The following is a 21,800-nucleotide window of genomic DNA, read 5'->3' as shown; positions in this document are numbered from 1 at the left end:
AGACTGAAAATTGTGCGGTGATGCATTTTGGTAGAAGGGGCAGATGGAGACAATATTGATTTATTGTTCTATGTTCTCTGGAGTTTTGAAAAATGAGAGGTAATCTCAATGCAACTTACAAAATACCTCAAAAGGGATAGATAACGTAAGACCATAAGGTGTAGGGGTAGAAGTAGCCATTCAGCTCATTGAGTCTCTCCAATATTCAATGAGCTCATGCCTGATCTGATAACCCTCAACTTTACTTTCCTGCCTTTTCCACATAACCTTGATTCCCTTACTAATTAAAAATCTTTTTGTCTCAGCCTTGAATGCACTTAATGATCCAGCCTGAGCTGCCACTGCAGTAAAGAATTACATGGAATCACACTACCTTCAGAAAAAAATTATGTCTCATCTCATGGAAACATAGAAAATAGGAGCAGGAGTAGGCCATTCAGCCCTTCAAGCCTTATCCTACAATTCAGTGTTGCCACGCCTGATCAATAAACTCAGTATCCTGTTTCCACTTTCTCCTGTATGTCTTAACAGAGTGATATTCTTTGATTCTAGACTTTCTTATAAAGGAAGACAACTTTTCAACATCTATGTTTTCAAATCTTCTCAGAATCTTTTATGTTTCAAAAGGTCACCTCTTGTAGTTCTAAACTGATATTACTAAAGGCAGAACCTGCTGCCCCTGATACGATAGTTCCTCCATCTCTGGTATCACCCTAAATTAAACTTCTCTGGGCTACCTCCAATGCTAACATAATTTTCCTTAGAAAAGACGCCCAAACCTGTTCGCAGTATTCCAGCTCTGGCTGACTAGTGCCTTATATAATTTTAAATTCCGTTCCCTTTGAAATAAAGACCAACGTTTCATTTGCCTCCCCTATTACCTGCTGCACTTTTGTGTTAGATTTTTGTGATTGATACCCAACTTCCAGCTCCGTCTTCTGTAGTTTTCTGCAGTGTCTCTCCATTAAATAATCAGTTCTCCATTCTTCCCACCTAAGTGCCTAACATCATGTTTACCCGCATTATATTTCATTAGTAACGTTTGACCTGATGGAGGTAGAATGTTTCTGCTGGTTAGAGTGTCTAGAACAAGGTGTTACAATTTGGGAATAAGAGGAATGGCAATTAGGTCCAAGGTGAGGAGCAATGCTTTTACTTAGACAGCTGTGAAACTTAGCAATATGTGGCACAGAATTCCTATGAAAGCCCATTCTTCGAGTATGTTTAAGGTAGAGATTGATAGATGTCTGACTACCAATGGTGCAAAGGTCTTCAGTGATGGGTTGGTTAAAAGGCAATGAGGCATTAAATCAGCCATCATTGAATTGAATAGTCGACAGGCTCGGTGGGCTGAACAGTCTACTCTGGTTGCTACGTTGTTATGTGAAAGGTTTAAGGCTTTGGACAAGTGCAGAGCAGATATCAGAAGAAACTTTTTGTCTATAATTGTAGTGAATAGTAATACGTGGAACTTCTTATCTGCGGGTGGAGAACGATCAAAGGAATTTGGATATTTATTTGAATGAAACAAATTTGCAAGGCTATGATGATAGAATGAGTGATACAATTCACTGAATTGATCTCAAGAGAACTGGGATAGGCTTGATGGGCTGAATGGCCCTGTGTCCTAATGAATTTTATGCCGTTTAAATTCCCTACCTGCTTTTTTAAAAAATTATTTATTCATTTTGTGGGATGTGGGCATTGCTAGCTGGCCAGCATTTATTGCTCATCCCTAGTTGCCCTTGAGAAGATGGTGGTGAGCTGCCTTCTTGAACTTCTGCAGTCCACTTGCTGTGGATTGACACACCAATGTCAGTAGGGAAGGAATTCCAGAATTTTGACCCAGTGATAGTGAGGGAATGACAATATATTTCCAAGTCAGGATGGTGCATTGTTTGCAGGGAAGCTTGAAGGTGGTAGTGTACCCATAATATCTGTTGCCCTTATCCTTCAAGATGGGAGAGGTCATGGGTTTGCAAGGTGCTGTCTGAAAATCCTTGGTGAATTTCTGCAGTGCATCTTGTAGAAAATACTCACTGCTACTGAGCATTGGTGGTAGAGGGAGTAGATGCTTGTGGATGCAGTGCCAGTCAAGCAGGCTGCTTTGTCCTGGATGGTGTCAAGCTTCTTGAGTGTTGTTGGGGATGCACTCATCCTAGCAAGTGGACAGTATTCCAGCACACTTCTAACTTGTAGATGGTGGACAGGCTTTTGGGAGTCAGGAGATGAGTAACTCGCCACAGCATTCCTAGCCTCTGACCTGCTCTTGTAGCCACTGCATTTATGTGGTGAGTCCATATGAGTTTCTGATCTTGATAACTTCCAGAATGTTGATAGTGGGTGAATTTGGTGAAGGTAACACCATTGAACATCAAAGGGTGGTCATTAAATTGTCTGTTATTGGTGATGGCCATAGCTTGGCTTTTATATGGCACGAATGTTACTTGCCACTTCTCAGCCCAAGTCTGGATATTGTCCAGACCTTGTTGCATTTGGACACAGACTGCTTCAGTGTCTGAGGAGTTGTGAATGGTACTGAACATTGGTGAACATCCCCATTTCGCACCTTATGTTGGAGGGAAAGCCGTTGATGAAGCAGTTGGAGAGCTTGCCCCTGATACGCGTTGATTACAGTTTTGCTTGGGCTCCTTGATTCCACACTCAGCCAAAAGCAGTCTTGATGTCAAGGGCTGTCACTCTCTCCTCACCTGTGGAATTTAGCTCGCTTTTTTTTCTCCTGTTTCAATTAAGGCTGTAATGAGATCAGGAGCTGAGTGGCACTGATGGAACCCACACTAGACATCGCTGAGCAGGTGCTGCTTGATAGCACTATTGATGACACCTTCCATCATTTTACTGATGGTCGAGAGTAGACTGATGGGGTGGTAATCGGCTGGTTTGGATTTTTCCTGCTTTTTATGTACAGGACATATTTGGGCAGTTTTCCACATTGCCAGGTAGCTATCAGTGTTGTAACTGTATTGGAACAGCTTGGCTAGGGGAGTGACCTAGCTGTTCTGGAGCACAAGTCTTCAACACTCTTACTAGAATGCTGTCAGGCCCCGGAGCCTTTCCAGTATCCAGTGCCTCCAACCATTTCTTGATGTCACATGGAGTGAATGGAATTGGACGAAGATTGGTATCTGTAATGCTGTGGACTTCTGGAGGAGGCCAAGGTGTATCATCAGTTGGTGCTTCTGGCTGAAGATTTCTGTGAATGCTTGAGCCTTATCTTTTGTAATGATGTGCTGGGCTCCTTCATTATTAAGGATTGCGATATTGCAGGAGCCGCCGCCTCCAGTGAATTGTTGAATCGCCTACCACCATTCATGACTGGATATGGCAGGACCGCAGAGCTTAGGTCTGATCTGTTGGTTGTGGGATTGTTTAGCTCTGTTTATCACTTGCTGCTTATGCTGTTTGGCGTACAAATAGCCCTGTTTAGTGGCTTCACACCTCATCTTCACGTATGCCTGGTCCTGCTCCTGGCATGCTCTCCTGCGTACTCCATTGAACCAGCGTTGATCCCTGGCTTGATGGTAATGGTTGAGTGGGGGACATGCCAGGCCATGAGGTTACAGATTTGTGCTGGAGTATAATTCTGCTGTTGATGGCCCATTGCGCCTTATGGATGCTCAGTCTTGAGTTCTAGATCCTTGCCAAGTCTGTCCGATTTAGCATGGTGACAGTGCCACACAACACGATGGAGATTATTCTCAGTGTGAAGGCAGGATTTCGTTTCCACAAAGACTGTGTGGTGGTTGCTCGTATCAATTATGTCTTGGACAGATGCATCTGCAGCTGGCAGATGGGTAAGGCTGAGGTCAAGTATGTTTTTCCCCCATTAGTCCCCATGCCACCTGCCCAGGTCTAGAAGTTATGTCCTTTAGGACTTAACTAGTTCGATCTGTAGTGCTGCTGCTAAGCCACTCTTGGTGGTGGGCATTGAAATCCCCCACCCAGAGTACCTTTTATGCCCTTGCCATCCTCTGCTCCACCAAAGAGTTGTTCAACATGGAGGACTACTGATTCATTAGCTGAGGGAGGCCAGTACACGGTAATCAGCAGGAGGTTTCCTTGCCTGTGTTTAACTTAAAGCCATGATACTTCATGGAGTCTGGAATCAATTTTGAGGACTCCCAGGATAACTCCCTATGGATTGTATACCACTGTGCTGCCACTTCTGCTGGATCTGTTCTGTTGGTGAGAAAGGGCATATCCAGGGATTGTGAAGATGGTTTCTGGGACATTGTCTGTAAGATATGATTCCATGAATGATTCTGTGAAACAGTTCTCCCAATTTAGACACTAGACCCCAGATGTTAGTGAAGAAGATTTTGCGGGGTCACCAGGGCAGTTTCTGTCGTTTTCTTTTCTGGTGCCTTGGTTGATGCCAGGTAATTCGTCTGGTCTCATTTCTTTGAGACTTTGTAATGATTGGTGCAGCTGAGTGGCTTGCTAGGCCATTTGAGTGGGCAATTGAGAGTCACCCACATTGCTGTGGTTCTGGAGTCACATGTAGGCAGACCAGATTCCTTCTCTGAAGGCTATTAGTGACCTAGGTGGATGTTTTTGACAATCGACAATGATTTCCTGGTCATCAGTAAAACCTTAATTCCAGATTTTTATTATTGAATTCAAATTCCACTGTCAGCTGTGGTGGGAGTCATATCTAGGTCTCGGGATTAATAGTCTAGTGATAATACCACTCAGACATTGTCTTTCCTTTATAACAATACTTATAGATCTGCTAAAATGAAGTTTTAAATCTGTAGCAGGATGAACTGAAACTTCTGCCCAGGTTTTCTTCTTTGAGTATGAATACAACAAACTTTCAGAAATTATTCTCAAATATACTCTATGGACAATGAAATTGTTGTTTTATTTTGTGTGCTGCAGTGTTTGTAATTTCTTTCATTGCATTCTTCGATTATAGGCTGAGATAAACAAAAGAGAACTGAATCCCTATTGGAAAGATGGAGGTTCTGGCTTGCCATCTGAGGAAGGTGATTCAGTCCCAGTTCAAAAAGGTAAATGTAAAGTAAAAATTGTTTTAGTGTCGTGGTTCATTTTGCTTTTATTTCAGTTTTATTTGTTATTTGTCATTAAGTGTCATCACACATCTTGCTTATTTGAAATAAATTGTGAATAAATTATGGCCTTGCCAGCAGCTTCAATAACAGATTTGTTTTCATAACCTGGACTGAAAGGTGCATTTTCTACTGATAATTTAAGTTGTCTAGTTCCTCATATGTCTGATTCTAGGTATTGTATAGATTGGTTCAGGACAGAGGCCGGTAACTATTGCAGGAAACTTGATTTTGGATCAGACATTTAACATAACCTTAGTTTGTGGTTGCTAAGTCTTCAGCAATGCTAAGAGGTTGTTAAAGAGAACTGTAGAAACTAGGAGCAGGAGTAAGCCACTTGGAGCATTGAACTAGCTGTGACATTCAATATGATCATGACTTATCCTCTCTCTCTTCATTTCATAGAAAATAACTGTAGGCCAATAAACCCTTCAAGCCTGCTGTGGGAATCAATATAATCATGTCTAATCATTGAGCTCTTTACCCTAATCCCACCTTCCCTTCATATCTCTTAATCCCTTCCACCACAAGAATTGTATCTACCTTCTTCTTGAAAATAGCTAAAGTTTTTGCCTCACCCACTTTGTGATGTGAATTCCATAAGCTCACCGGTCTCTGGATGAAGAAATCTTTCTTCCTTTCGGTCCTGAAAGGTTTACCCATCATTCTTATGACTCGATTCTGGAGTCCCCCACCATGGGGTTGGCATCCTTTCTGCATTTAACCTAGCCCTGTTAGAATTTCTTAGGTTTCCATGAGATCCTCCCCTCATTATTCTAAACTCCAGTGAATACAGTCCTGACCATATCAATCTTGCCGTTCTAGGAATCAGTTTACTGAATCTTTGCTACACTCCATCCAGTTAAAGAGCATCCTTCCTCAGATAAAGAGACCAAAATTGCAGTATTCCTATTCTTCCCATATCTCTGGATACCTTTAATTTCTAAAAAAAATTATTGATTTCTTTCTTAAATATATTCAATGATATGAACTTCACAACCTTCTGTGGTAGGTAATTCCACAGGTTCACTACTGATTGAGTGAAGAAATTTTCCTTCATCTCAGTCCTAAATGGCCTGGGCCACTTCTTGAAACTGTGACCCCAGTTCGAGTCTTGCCAACTAGGGAAAACATTCTCCTTGTATCTAATCTCTCCAGCCCTGTTAAAATGTTATATGTTTCAATGAGGTCTTGTCATCCTTCTAAAAGGAGTAATGCCATCAGCACACTTGGAAATTTTGCATTTGGTTCCCTCGTCCAGGTCTTTATATAAATGCTGGGACCCACACATTGATCCTTGTGGTACCCCACTAGTCACTGTCTGCTAACAGGAAAAAGATCATTCTTTCCCACTCTGTTTTGTTTCTGTTGATCAATTCTTAGTCCGTGCCACTATATTACCCCCAGCCCAATGTACATTAATTTTGTCCATTAACTTCTTAGGTTGACATTATTAAAAGTCTTCTGAAAATCCAACTATATCACATTGATTGATTCTCCCTTATCAATTCTACCACTCACTTCTTCAAGTAACTCTAGTAGATTTGTTAAGCATGACTTGCCTTTCATAAACCTATGCTGGCATGGTGCAATCCCATTAATGCTTTCCTAGTGTTCTGTTACCACATCTTTTATAACTGGCTCTAGCAGTTTCCCTAGTACTGATGTTAAGCTAACTGATATCCAGTTATCTTTTTTTTTTACCTCTCCCTTCTGTTTTAAATAGTAGGGTTACATTTGCCACCGTCCAATGTGTAGGAGTTTACAGAATTTTGAAAGATGACCATCAGTGCATTCGGTACTTCCAGATTAGCACTCTGGGATGTGGATTATCATACCCTGGAGATTTGACAACCTTTAACCCCAAAGCTTTCCTTGCGCCATGTTCTTACTAGTGCTGATTTTCTTCAATTCTGCCCTGTCATTAGACTTGCGATTTTCTGACATGTTTGGGAGATTATTTGTGAAGGTAGAACCAAATTGTGTGTTCAGTTCTTCTGCCATTTATTTATTTATTCATTCCCCATTATCATTTCTGATGCTTCTGACAGTAATGAACTTATATTTGTCTATAACATCATAAGACATCAGAGCTGAACTAGGCTATTCAGCCTATTGAGTCTGCTGTGCCATACAGTGAGATTAGGGCTGATCTCAAGTCCTCAACTCCACTTTTTTTCTCCTCCAATAACCCTTGATTGTCTTACTGATTAAAAATCTGGCTATCTCAGCGTTGAATATACTTGATGATCCAACCCCATCAGTCCTTTGCGATAAAAGGTCAAATCCACAGATTTGTTATTCTTGCAGAGATGAAATTCCTGTTCATCACATTATAGGAATATGTGATGCAATGGAGGTGGTAATTTACTAGAATGTTGCCTGGGATGGAGAATCTTCTTTATGAAGAGAGATTGGATTGAGAGACTGGGATTGTTATCGTTGGAGCAAAGGAGATGGAGGACGGAACATGATTGAGATGTATAAAGTTATCAGGTAGACAGGATGGAACCCTTTACCTTATTTGAGGGATGAATGATGGGGGCATAGAATTAAGGTAACGAACAGAAAGTTTTTTAGGAGACGTGAAAAGAAAGTCTTTTCAACCAGAGGGTGATGGGAACCTTCAGCTCACTGCCTGTAGGGTGGTAGAGGCAGAAACCCTCATAACATTTAAGAAGTATTTAGATGTGTACTTGCAATGCAAAAGCATAACAAGCTACAGGCTTAGTGCTGGAAAATGGGGTTAGAATAGTTAGGTGCTTATTTTTGGCACAGACTAGACAGGCTGATGTGCCTTTTCCTGTGCTTTGGATCTCGATGACTCTATGACATTGTCTTAAATGTACAGTTCCTTATTCTGACATTTTAGTCTCTCGCCCTAGACTCACCCACAAGCGGCAGTGCCCTTTCCGCATCTATCCTATCAAGTCCCTAAAGCACCTGTAAGTTTCAATAAGCTGCCTTTCATTCTTGTATATTCCAATGAGTACAGGTCTAATCTGCTGAACCTGTCCCCAGAAAACTGTCCGTCCATCTCTGGTATCTCCTGAGCCTTTTCTGGGCTGTCTCCAGTGCCGGTGTGTCTTTCGTTGCATATGGTGCCCAAACCTGTTTGCAGTATTCCAGTTCTTGTCTGATGAGTACCTTGTATAAGTTGTAGCAAAGCATTCCTATTTCTTTACTCCATTCCCTTGGAAATACATGTCAACTTAGCATATTACTCGCTGAGCTTGTATGCCAGCTTTTTGTGATTCATGGACAAGGACTGCTCCTAAATGCTTTTGTTCCTCAGCTTTCTGCAGTCTTTCTTCATTTAAATAATATTCACGCCTCTATTATTCCAGCCAAACTGTAGGGCCTCATATTCCCCCACAATATAATCCATCTGCCTAGATAAAGAGCTTCAGCAAAATGTTTTTGTCAACTCACTCAAACTGTCTATATCTCTCTGCAATGTCTTTGTGTTATCCTAACCACTTAGCTTCCCACTTATTTTGTGTAATCCACAAACTTGACTGTGGTACATTCACTTTCCTCATCTAAGTCATTATGAGACATCATAAATGATTTGTAGGCCTAGCACTGATCCTTGTAGTAAATGACTAGTTATAGTTGCCACCCTTTAACTCAATTCTCTGCCTTTTATTAGTTAGGCAGTACTCTACCCATGCTAATATGTACTACCTCCAGCACCAAGGGCTGTTTCATGATTAAGTGGCCTAAAATGTGGTATGTTATCAAATATCTTCTAAAAATCCATTTGCATGCACTTCTGCCATAATGAAATAATTGTCAGTGTTGAGAGGTCATGCTTAACCAACCTGCTAGAATACTTTGAAAAAGTGATCGGAATAGTAGATGAAAGATTGGAGATGTTTTATACTTGGGTTTTAAAATTTTACATACCTTAAGGAATGATACTGGAATTGAAACTGGCAGCTTTTGTGAAAGATTACACACATTGAAACTCTTTCGTTAGAAAATATTAAACTTAAAAGTGAGTTGACAGAAATCTTGAAAGGTTCACAATAAATTGAATAGGGCAAATGTGGCAAGAATGTTTCCACTTAGGAGAGAATCCAAAACTTCAACTATAACTGTGAGAGAGTTGCAAATAAATCCAATAGCTAAAAAAGGAGAAATAGTTAGGAAGTGTGTTAGAATATGGAATTTCGTACCACAAGAGGCTGTTGAGGCAAATGGCTTGCATACTTTCAGAAGGCATGCAGATGAATACATGTAAGAAAAGTGTTTGCAATGATACCCTGAATGGCTAAGATGAGATTGTATGTATAAAGACAAGCACAGAATAGTTGAGTTAAATGGCTTGTATATATGCTTTATGTTCTACACAAGTCTATGTAAATGTTGCCTAAGAAATTTTTAAAAAGGCAGAAAATTCAGGTAATTGATTTTGCCCTTTTTATTTCAGTTTATATTCTGAAAATGGTTTGATTTTAAGTCTCCATTTATGCAATGTTATACCTAAACTTAGATACCACCAGTCAAATGGGCTATTAAATCTTTTGAAATTTCTCTGTTTTGCCTTTTTTATATAAATAAACAGCTACAAAACTAGATGTAATGATATAAATGTTTTTGACTGCGTAACTCTAAAGACATAAGATGTGTACAACTCTGGAGTGTCCTATTTTGCAGCTGTCCACTGTATTATTGTGCTTAAGTTTGTAAAGATTTTACAGGGAAATATAATATAAAAGCTCTTAATTGTAATGTTTAGTTTGTAGAAACATTGAAATGCAGACACTGTTTTACAATGGATTAATAGATTGTTTTATCTCCTGAGGCGCTGCGTTTGTATACAGCCCAGTCAGACGTGACGAATGTTTGTAGTCACTGGACAGTAGCAATAATAATTTAAGTAAAGTCGTCCCACCTCCTAGTTTTATATTTATTAATATTAATAAATTAGTACCTTAAACCAAAGTGAGGTTACCAAATATCACTGCCGCCTGCAGCTGTGAGTTAAAGGATTATTGAAGTTTGAGTGTGAAGACACAAGGTTCTGGAAACCTGATCTGTTGACCTATCCCACAAAGCTTTGGTTTTAATATGATTGAGTCATTTTATGGCCTCCTATTATTCTCTCTTAAAAGTTCAGAAGTTTTCTTCTTGAAATAATCTTATATTTTATGTATAAGGTAATAATTAAGACAAGGGAAAGTTAGACAAAGTGTTAAACAAGAAACAGAAACTAATCCTTCCATCCATAGTTTTTTTCTCCATTTTCTAGTCCTAAGTGTCTGTCTCCATGTTAGAAGGTTGATTTAAGACTCATTCCAATGTTTCTAACATGCCACATTAAATTATTGCATTTAGTAATGGTGGTAGTGTGAATTCCTACATCTTTGAGATTTGTTTTCAAATATTTGCTTGATATGATATAATGTGCGTATTACTCAACAAAGGCATTTTGTTGAAACTTTTCATCTTGCACTTGTCAGGATAATTTGCAAGAAATACAACTGTAAAGCAAAGTAGGATTCAGACCAAAGGAGAAAACAGTACTTATTATTAGCAAAGCAGGCCAAGCAGCATCTCAGGAGTACAAAAGCTGACGTTTCGGGCCCTGATGAAGGGTCTAGGCCCGAAACATCAGCTTTTGTGCTCCTGAGATGCTGCTTGGCCTGCTGTGTTCATCCAGCTTCGCACTTTGTTCTCTTAGATTCTCCAGCATCTCCAGTTCCCATTATCTCTTATTATTAGCAAATGGATTTTGGTGGAGACATTATCATTGCCAGGTCATTTGTAGACAGAAAGAACACTTGTATTAACCCAGATGATGGCTGTTCTCTGATTTATTTCTCAGGGCTTTGTCTTGACCAATCAGAATCAAACTGCCTGGTTTAAAACTTAAATGTGTTTAGCCATGAACTGTTAGTGATTATCTAACCAGTGTATTCTTCTACGCCAAATAGTTTTGACACAATATGGCCTTTTTCAGCTATACTCAAAATCTGTATTCTTAGTGTTCACTTTACTTTTGTCTTTCTTCATTTTACACTTTATGACTGGTATACAGACTGAATGGGGCATGAGGAGCTAGCCCAAGATGACTTATACTTGATAACTGTTAGATCTCTGAAGATGGCAGGGTTGTTTAACTGGGTAACTAAGAAAGCATATGGGATGCTTGCTTTTATCAGTTGTTGCATATACTATAAGAGCAGGGAGGTTCACTAAAATAAACAAGTGAAATTTGTACTTAGTGATCACACAAGTGGAAATTTTAGTTGATGGTACAGAAACATCAAATCCTCATCATTAATTTGAGTGGACAACAGGTAAGCTTTAGAGTGTAAATTAAGCTTACTTATGGAACCGACTTAATTTAGAATTGTGGAAACAATATCATTTTTCTAAAATAAATTTCGGACACAAGTATGACTGTTTTGTCACCCCAAACCCAGAAGTGACTTATTTAAACTAAAAGTCTTAAACATTTTTCTTAACTACCACTCAAAATATACATGCTTGTTGATTTATAAACATGAAGAACCCTACGTTTTCTAGGACGGAATACCAGAGCAACAATGTTGATGGTGGATTGAGCAGGAATACAAGGAAAATCAGTAAAGCTTATGCATGGTATTGAAATTTATTTTGATGGATTTTATATATTGAATTTGAACAGGCTTTCCAATAAAATTATCAGCTTTAATGAGTTTTTGATGCTTAAGAAGTAGAAGTTAATATTTTTCTGCAGTGTATGACCGTACAGAAAAGCAGCAGGTTTGACTTCAAGGACCTCAAATCAAGAGTAAATTATCGAAAGGTGAAGCAGTGAATAGGTATAATTTCGTTAATTTTTTGAATAGGTTGTAATGTGTAGAATACTTTAATTGTATACTTTGAGAAAATAGTTTACATCACCCCATGATTATAAATTTAATGTGAAATATCATTTTAGAATGTTCATTGTTTTTAAGACAATCCAGGCTAGCACCATAGCGCACTTATGACTGTGTAACACAGACATCGTGGGGAAAGGTTATTTCTGTACATATGTGTGTAAACACGTGTACAACTCTGTGAAATTCCAGACATCAGAAAGATTAGAAAGTTCAGTTTGTAGAGTAGACTTGCATTAATTACAGTTTTAAGCATGAGTAGTTTCAGATTATCTCTACAAGATGGTCTCGAACTCAGATTTTGGAGTTACATTGGCTGTTTCTTGCACATTTTGCATCGAAAAAAAGCAGGGAATATTTCACAGCAGCACAATGTTTGCATTTTAATTTTGCTGTAAATCATATTGGAACGGGAATGATCTCTTTGTTGCTTCACTGATTTCTCATTATTTTCCAATTTAGTTCAGACATAGTGTGTCCTTTCTGTCAGTTCTTTATGCTTCTGTTTTCAACTGCCTTTATGTACCAAGGAAGCAAACTCTGATAAGTTATGGTGTAGAAAATTGCATATACATATAACAGACAATCATAAAAACATCTATTATAAAATGGGATATGATAGTTCATGAACATGATGTTTTCTGTTCTGGAGGAATGGTATAGAATGAGGTGGGATGTGTACAAGACCTGTGAAAGAAACGCTCAGTTAGAATAATAAACAGCATATGAACAAGACTACACACAGAGCATTTGGTTCGATAGTAGGATCAGTATTCTGTTTCTGATCCTGAATTTGTATAATCAAATACATGTACTGATTGCTCCAATTAATGCCAAATTGCTGAAAGCTACCAAGTTGGTAACGTGATGTTTGGTTCAATGTAGTTTTCAAAAGTAAACATTTATTTTAAAATGCTAAGGTTGTGAGAGCCAATTATGCATTTATGAGAATCGAAAAAGATTGTTTATTCTTTCATAGGATATGGGCATCACTGGAAAGCGAAATTTGTTGTCCATCCCTAAAAGCCCTTGAACTGAATGACTTATTAGACTACAGTATTGAGAGGGCAGTTCAAGGTTAAGCATATTGCTGTGGATCTCGAATCACATAGAGGCCAGACTAAGCAAGTTGGCAGACTTTCTTCCATAAAGGACATTAATGGTCATCATTATTGAGGCTAGATAGATATAATAAAATTTAAATTTGACAGGATGCTGTGAAGTTTGAAACTATGTGCCTGTAGCATTCACTTGCACCTCCGTTAATCCTGTGACTCTGCTGTTGTGAAGACATCTCTCCTTTTATATGTAATGCTGTGCACCACATTAGTTGAGTAGAATATTCTTGCATATCTGTAACAGCATCCCACTTCAGAAATAACTCTATGATTGGAAATTTGCCGTGCTGCTGACTTGCCAGCTGTCAGATAGTTTATTAAATCATTTCCAAAATATCTTTAGATAAAATAAATTTCAGGATGGTGTAACATTAGATATAAAAGTGATTTGAATAGTTAACCATAAAATTTTGGAAAATATTTAGATTCACATTATTTGAACTGTGCCTCAAGATTTTTAACTATTTTGCAGAGTAATCAGGAAAAATAAATCCTTTTGAATGTTCAGTTTCTAGTTCTTGGTGTAGTTAGTTTTTAAAAAGGCACTAGAATAGCTGGTAAAGTTGTGAATGGAAAAAGAAAGAACTGCATTTGTATAGTGTTCTTTATGACCACCAGACATTTCAACTTTTTCATAACCAGTGAAATATTTTTTGAAGTGTATTCAGTATTGTGGAAAGAGTGACATTTACTTTGCACTCAACTATTTCTCACAAAAGGCAAAATTATCATAACCAGTTAGATTGTCTTTTTGGTGAGATTAATTGATACCAAAATAACAGTGATAACAAGCCCTGGATTTCGCTGAAATGATTTAGCTGAAAGATGGTATGTTGACAATATAATACACTCCCGGTATTGTAGTTCAGTGTTAACCTTCAGTTTTTTTTGTGCTTGAGCTCTGAAATGGGTATAAACCAGAGGTGTGTGTGCAACCAACCGAATCATGTGTGATACACTAAAATTTTAAGATTTCAGAATAGATTGTAAATGTATAAAGTCTTTAATTTGTCTTGACAATTGATAATCTCCACTCTTCTGTTTTGTATTTTCCGTGTTCTTTCTGCTGGGAAATAAAAATCAAATAGCAAAAATGGGTTAGTTAAGAGATACTTAATTAAGCAAAATGATTCCATAGTATGGGCAGAGGATGGCCTGTTTAAATTTTTAGTATTACTACACAGCAGCTTTTTTTTATGAAAGGCTGCAAATTTTAATAAAATGGTTGTATCTCTGATCAAAGCCTGTTGATATAGTAGCCCTGAAAACGATTCCTTGTTTTAGAGATTATTGTCTAAACAGACACACAGCTTGTACCACCCATTCCCCCACCTCAGTTAATCAGCATGTTTGAATATGTTATGACACTTCCAGGGCATTTATTTTCAGACAGGACTTGAACTAGAGCTAGGGACACTTTCATGATATTCCACGTTACCCCTTCATACTTAGTATGTTAGTGAATTTTGTTAGCAGGCTAACTTTTGCTGTACTGATGTAACCCCGGTCTGTTTTGTAAATCTTTGAACTTTAAAGCTTATTTCTAAAATTTTTCAATGAATAGCTGTTATGGTTGAAGATGGGGGGCTGAGCTGGCTGAAAAAATCCTATCAACGTATGAAGGAACAGGCTGAGAGAGAGCAATGCTGTCTGGAAGATGTAATTGCCACAAGATACGGGGTAAGGACTTTTTAAACCAAGTTACTGAAATTAGATGAATTGTTGCTATCTGTTAAACTTCAACTTACACTTACCAAACTTTTAATATGTCTTTGATTTCTCCATGTTTGGATATGATGCCATATTTCTGTGGATACCTTCCCAGTAAAGTGAAGTTAAAGCTAGTAATTTGACCTTATGTACCACATTACGTTTGACAGATTGTGTTAACTATATTTGAATTTCCTCTTAAGCTTTCTAATACTTAATCCCTGTGAAAACTTCAATATATAAATGTTCCGTTATGATATGTACAAAAACAGTATTAATGCATTTTACTGGTAGTAGGCTTTATATACTCAGAGAAGGGAATGAGTTTGAAACTTTGTTTCGCCCTAATATTGAATCATGTGATGAATTACAATTCATTTCTACATACCAAACTAATGAGCATTTATTAATAGCAGAAAACTTATTTATGATGGAAACCAGTAGCACATAAAATTCCTTTGGTTAAAATACAATAAAATGTTATCTTTGTGATGTACATTTATAGAGGATCATAGAATCTTACAGCTTAGAAACAGGTCCTTTGGTCCACCATGTCAGTGTGGACCAACAAATAGCAATCCTATTTACTTTCACTTACTCCATAGCATTCTGTTCACTGGCATATTAAGTGCTCATCCAAATGCTTCTTAAATGTTGCAACAGCACCTTGCTCCACCGGCCATTCAGGCAGTACGTTCCATATTTCTACAACCCTCAGGGTGAAAAAACTTTTCCTCCAAGCATCTCTAAACTGTTTACTCCTCACCTTTAAACTTGTGCACTCCAGTCTTAGTCACATGTACCATAGGAAAAAAAATCTCATGATCTCTCCTCACTATGCCTTTGATAATTTTGTATACCTGATTCTCTCCACCAACCCGCCCCAAGGAAAACAAACCTAGCCTATCCAATCTCTCTTTGTAACTGAGACTTTTCATTCCAGGTGATATTCTGTGATTCTCCTCTGCATCCTGTCCTGAACAGTCATGTCGTTCTGATAATATAACAACCAGAAATGCACACAGAATTCCATCTGTGCCCGAACCATTATTTTAATCAAGTTGCAACAAGACTTCCTTGCTGCTATATTCTGTGCACTGGCTAATGAAGGCAAACTTCTGGTACGCCTTCTCCACCCTGTCTACCTGTACTGACACCTTCAGGGATCTATGGACTTGTGCACCAAGATTTTTCTGTTACTCTCTACTCCTTAGGTACCTACCATTCTTTGTGAATATCCTTAAATTATTAGACCACACAAAATGATCACCTCACAATTATCTAGATTAAATTCTGTCTGCCATTGTTGCATAATCTGCCAACTGATAAATAATCAGACTTTAGTCTGACACCAATACCCTTAATATCAACTCTACCACCAATTTTTGTGTCATCTGCAAACTTACTAACTATCCATTTCAAATTCACATCCGAGTGTGGCATACACATAACAAGCAGCAAAGTCTCAGCACCAATCCCTGTGGTATACAACTGATTGCAGGCTTTCAATCAGAAAAGCAAACCTCCACCATCATCCTTTGTCTCATAATTGTAATCTGAGTTTGGATCCATTTAGCCAACTTTTATTGGATACCATGGACTGTTACTTTTTGGACCAGCCTTCTATGTGGGAAATTCAAAGAACTCAATGAATACTGTGTTAACCACATTCACTGCACTACGCTCATCAATATATTTAGTCACTTTTTCAAAAAACGCAATTAATTTAATCAGACAGGACCTGCCTCTAACAGATCCATGTGCTATCCTTGATCAATCTCCAAGTTTGATTACTCCTGTCTCTCAGATTTTTTTCCATTTATTTACCTAACACCGATGTCAGTCTAACTGGCCTGTAATTACCTGGCTTATCCCTGCTGTCCTTTTTGAACAAAGGAATCATAGTAGCTATCCTCCAATCATCTGGAACTTCATCTGAAATATCTCCACAGGGCTCCAGCAGTCTCTTTCCTTGCCCCCTGTAGCAGCCTGGGATACATTGCATCAGGCCCTGGGCATTTTATGCCTGCTAAAGCATTAATACTTCATCCTTATTAATCTTAACATCTTCTAGAACCTTATTATTTCAAATGAAATCCCTGACTACAATGTCTTTCTCCTTTATCAAACCAACAGAAAAGTCTTTAATACATTTACATTTTTCATACAGAACAAATTTAATTATACTGCAAAATACAATTGGACCCTTACACCAGGATAAGAGACCTATCCCTTAAATTGGTTTCTTTGAACAAGAAAAGTGACCAATCTTGCAAGCCCAAGGCATGTAATGCCAAACTAGCTTTGATTCACTAGAACAAATTGAAAGCTCAGCTTGGTGATGTAATGTCTTGCTCCTGATCGAGTTCTTAATGACCAAATTCCACATTTTAATGTTTTGCCTAATGCTGAACTTGCTCGTCTTGTCCCATTGTTTAGACCGCTATAGTCCTAATTTAATTTTGTTTAAAGCCAGAAGCACATTGAATTGCATGCAATTTTGAGTCTGTAATTTGTATAATTTTTATTTCTGGTTTACTTTATTTGTCTGCCAAGTGTAAACTATTATTTAAAACTCCGGTTTATTTGTAGGAGGCAAGCTGTCACCTCAACTTTTACCATTAGCTGTTTCAGGGTAGTTTAAAAATGAGACACATATTTTCTGTTTGTAGTATTAACTTCATACTTGGTAATAATTTGGAAGGAGAAACTCCATTCATTACAGTTAACACTTACCAATAGTACATCAATTTTAAAGATTATTTCAGCATTTTGTCATAACATCCTGTCCAATCTCAACATAATGTCCCAACTCCTATACTCAAAGGTCTGAGCAATGAAGGCAAACCTGCAGAATGTCTTCTTAACCATCCCATCTACATGTGAAGCAAACTTCAAAGAATGATGTACCTGAAGTAGGTCTTTCTGTTCTATAACACCAACCAAGCTGTGACTTTTTAAATTGTATAAATGCTGTCCTTGTTTGTTTTGTCAAAATGCAACACCTCATATTTATCCAAAGTAAACTCCATCTGAAACTTCTCAGCCAATTGGCCCAATTGATGAAGATCCCTTTGTAATCTTAAATAACCTTCTTAATTGTTCACTATACCTTTGTTGTCATCTGCAAACTTACTAACTATTTCTTCTGTATTCTCATCTAAACCATTTGTACAAATGACATATATATATAATCATTTATATAAATAAATGTGGACACAGTACCGATCCCTGAGAACACCACTGGTAACAGGCCTTCAGCCCAAAAAGCAACCCTCCACCACAACTGTCTCCTGCTGTTAAGCCGATTTTGAATCCAATTGGCAAGCTCACCCTAATCCCATGTGACCTAACTTTACTCATCAATTTACTATGCAGAACCTTGTCATAGGCTTTACTAAAGCCCAAGTAAATGATGTCTACTGCTCTGCCCTCATCCACCTTCTTGGTTATTTCTTCAAAAAACTCAATCAAGCTTGTGAGGTATGCTTTCTTTTGCAGAAAATCATGCTGACTATCCAGACCTCCAGCACTTCATCTTTTGTAATATGAACTGTTTTCAAAACATCAGTGTTTATTTTCCTGAGTTCGCTACCCTACATTTATTTCTCCCCCATCTAGTAGTTTACAGACTGACATCTGATGCTATCTGTATTCACAAGTTGCTTTTGAGAGATGAGCATTTCATGTCACTTGTACTACCTTTGTGCTCTCAGGTATTTTTTTCTTCCTTTCCTTCTGGCTACGCCTAAGTGCAGTCCTGATTCAACAGCTATGGCTAATAGAACTGGATCTATAGTTTGCCTGGTCAAGTTGCAAAGAAACATTTTTCATGCTTAGCTTGTTTAAGTGAACAAGAAAAATCTATCCAGTGATGGGTGTTCCACATATGACTCAAAGATATCTGCACTGAGGCCATGTGTTAGCATTAGCTATTTCCTCCAGATGTTGCTAACTGTGATATGAAAATAACATAATAGATGTCAATACTGAGTTTACGTACAGAACAAGAAATTAGTGAATATGTGTTTAATCATAAAACTTGCATATATTCAACCCATGCTTGTTGTGACATAATTGTATCTCAATGTGTGAATTTGTGTGACAATTGCAGACAAGATAACTTTTGAAGAGATTTGAGACATCAGTGACCAATTTAAAGAAATAATTCAACAAGTTTGCATGTTTTAAACATTTACTATAACAACCAGACTAAGTCAAGATTGACTGAACATTAGAGTTAACTAACACGCTAAGCTACAAAGCAGGCATCCCTGACACAGTGGGGTTTTTAACATGATTGATAACCCCACTCCATTTGAAACATGACAGCACACTGTCGCTGGAACTGTATTTGTATTTTAAAGTCCCAAATCCTCCCATCATTTCAGTGGGCTCTCATCCTTCTGTTTCATCTGAGTCTTCTACTCATCAAAAGATCTTTGACTCAATCTTCCCGAGCATTCCTCAATCAGCATGGGACTGACTGAGGACTTGTCAGTCTTTAAATCTCTTGGAATAAAAACTAAAAGAGTGTGATGTGGAACAGAAATTGGTTGGGTCTGCAGAGGGAAAAGGCTGTTTTATTTGTTAACTTCAAGGAAATACTGAAGAAAGTTTGTCCTATGATTGAATAAAGGAACCTGCAGTGATTTAAGCTTATTGGAAGATATCCCTTGGCGAGGCTGGAAAAAGAAATCACTGGAGTGTGCTTTAAGTGATGAAAGTTGATGGTTCAGGAATTCTCAAGGAGAATGAGATAAAGGACTTTCAGCAGTCCAAGTCATGGAGGTCTATTGAAAATAGAAAAGCTGTTCAATCCATTGAGTATGCGTCGGTCAAAAACGAACACATAACTATTCGAATTCTATTTTCCAGCACTAAGTCTATAGCCTTCTATGCCCAGGCGTTGCAAGTGCATATTTTAAATACTTCTTCAATCTTATGAGGATTTCTGCCTCACCATCCTTGCAGGCAGTGAGATTCCCACCACCCTCTGGGTGAAAAACATTTTTACCCTCACATCTCTAAACCTTCTGCCCTTAAATCTATCCACCCTCACAATTGATCCTTACATCAAGGGGAAACGTTTCTTCCTGTCTACCCCCTCTGTGCCCCCCATAATGTTTTACATCTCAACCACGACTCCCCCCACCCCACTCCACAGTGTCCTCTGCTCCAGGGAAAACAACCCCAGTCTATGAAATCTCTCTGCATAACTGAAACTCTTCAAATCCAGACAACAAACTGTTAAAATCTCCTCTGCACCCTCCCCAGTGCAATCAATTTTTCCTGTAATGTGGATTCTAGATCTGTGCAGCACTCCAGCTGTGGCCTAACCAACTTTTAATAGAGTTCCAGTATAATCTCCATGCTCTCCAATTCCGCATCTCAGCCAATAAAGGCAAGTATCCCATATGCCTTCTTAACCACTTAATCTTTTTGTCCTGCTACCTTAAAAGACTGGTGGACATGAGCAGCAAGGTCCCTCTGATCGTCCGTACCTCCCTGGACCCTGTTGTTCTTTTTGTAGTTCCTTGCCTTGGTTGTCCTGTCTAAAATCACCAACTCACAACTATCTAGTTATGGGAGATTATGTCTTCATAAAATATGGTAAAATGACTCCTTTAGAAGTTAATAGTAACTGTGGCATGTTCTATACAAACCCTGTGGAAAATGTGCTGTAATGTGTGTGTATCCATATATATATGCAGCATGGAGTTATTAGTTGAATAAGGACAATTTCTGTTGTTTTAAAGTATTAATTGACAAGCACTGTTTAGTCATTGTTTAGTTTGTTTGTTGCATCAAAAATTTTAACTTGCCGTCTTGTGTGATTTATTTAAAATGTTTGAGAATTTGAATCTCTTGTTAAAGATTATTGTTCACTACAAGGATTGTAACAGTTTTCACCTGCATTTTGCTTTCGCAGCAATCCGTTTCTTGCATCTTTACTCTGTTCCGAATCCATCCAAATTCTATGAATCAGTATATCTCGGAGTCTCAGCCAATGCGAAGTCAGTTCAGCCCCTTGCCTTTTCTGTTCATGTGTTACATCTGCCCATTGTGATTACCATGAGCACCCAATCCCTGCGGCAACCAGCTCACATTGCTTACTGTCAGGCAGAACTAGTAGATCCCATACTTCATTTCACATTGAATTATCAGAAGCAGTTTAAAATCTAACCATCTTATAAAATATCACACTCGCACCAGGAGATATAAAAATTCAAAGCCCATGAAGAATCAATGAATGAAACTTATCGCTACAAATTGCAATTTGATGCAGTAAAGTTTTGTTGTGAGCAAAGGAGTTGTCTGTTGTGAACAACCATTATAACTAAAGGACCCATGGAGTGTTTTTCAGCGCTGTTGTATTGCCTGATGAAGAATAATGACAACGTTTTTTCTATCTGTCTTTTATAACTTTATGTTGATTTCCAATTGTTGCTTTATAGAGTAGGTTAGCACAGAAAGCGACCATTTGGCACGTTGAGCCTGTGCCATTCCTTTCAAAGAACATTCCACAATTAAGTTGCCAAGTCTTCCCTACACTACTTCACATTTTTTCTCCTTCCGTTTTTATCCACATTCTTTCTAAAACCTATTAAAAAATTGTCATTCACGCCCTGTAAGGCAGTGTTTGCTCCAAATTATAACTAATTTTGTAATAAGGTTTTTCCTCATGTCTACTTTTGGCAGTCCCCTGCAATCAGGTTGTAACCATTGGTAAAGTATGCAGTTTTTTTACTTTCCTTCATGATTTTGTAAAATGCTATCAAATCTCCATTAACCCCTTTCTGCTTTAAGGAGAACCAAACTGCCCATCTTATCCACTGCCCACTGGAGTCCCTTATCCATAGAATAATTCTCAGAAGTCTATGTTGCCCCTTTTCCAAGGACAGTAGTTTAAAATTATATGAGTGGACCCTTGGAACTGAGAATCGCGCTATGCAATAAATACTGCCTCACCAAATTGTTTTCAGCAACAGCTGAACCTATTT

General features: G+C 38.2%; 1 protein-coding gene across 2 annotated transcripts in view; it reads left to right on the top strand.

The window, feature by feature from the left end:
* cwf19l2 (CWF19 like cell cycle control factor 2) overlaps positions 1–21,800 on the top strand; it is a 121,859-nt gene that overhangs the window by 30,388 nt on the left and 69,671 nt on the right. For both annotated transcript variants that reach the window (XM_059646630.1, XM_059646629.1), the window contains exons 6-7: positions 4,940–5,033; positions 14,651–14,766. In XM_059646630.1, the coding sequence (XP_059502613.1) occupies positions 4,940–5,033; positions 14,651–14,766 (210 nt within the window). The remainder of the gene's footprint in view (positions 1–4,939; positions 5,034–14,650; positions 14,767–21,800) is intronic.

The sequence above is a fragment of the Stegostoma tigrinum genome, chromosome 6 (genome assembly GCF_030684315.1).
Source record: "Stegostoma tigrinum isolate sSteTig4 chromosome 6, sSteTig4.hap1, whole genome shotgun sequence".
NCBI classification, from domain to species: Eukaryota; Metazoa; Chordata; class Chondrichthyes; order Orectolobiformes; family Stegostomatidae; genus Stegostoma; species Stegostoma tigrinum.
Note: the sequence above shows the minus strand (reverse complement) of the source record. Positions and strands in the feature narration are given on the sequence as shown.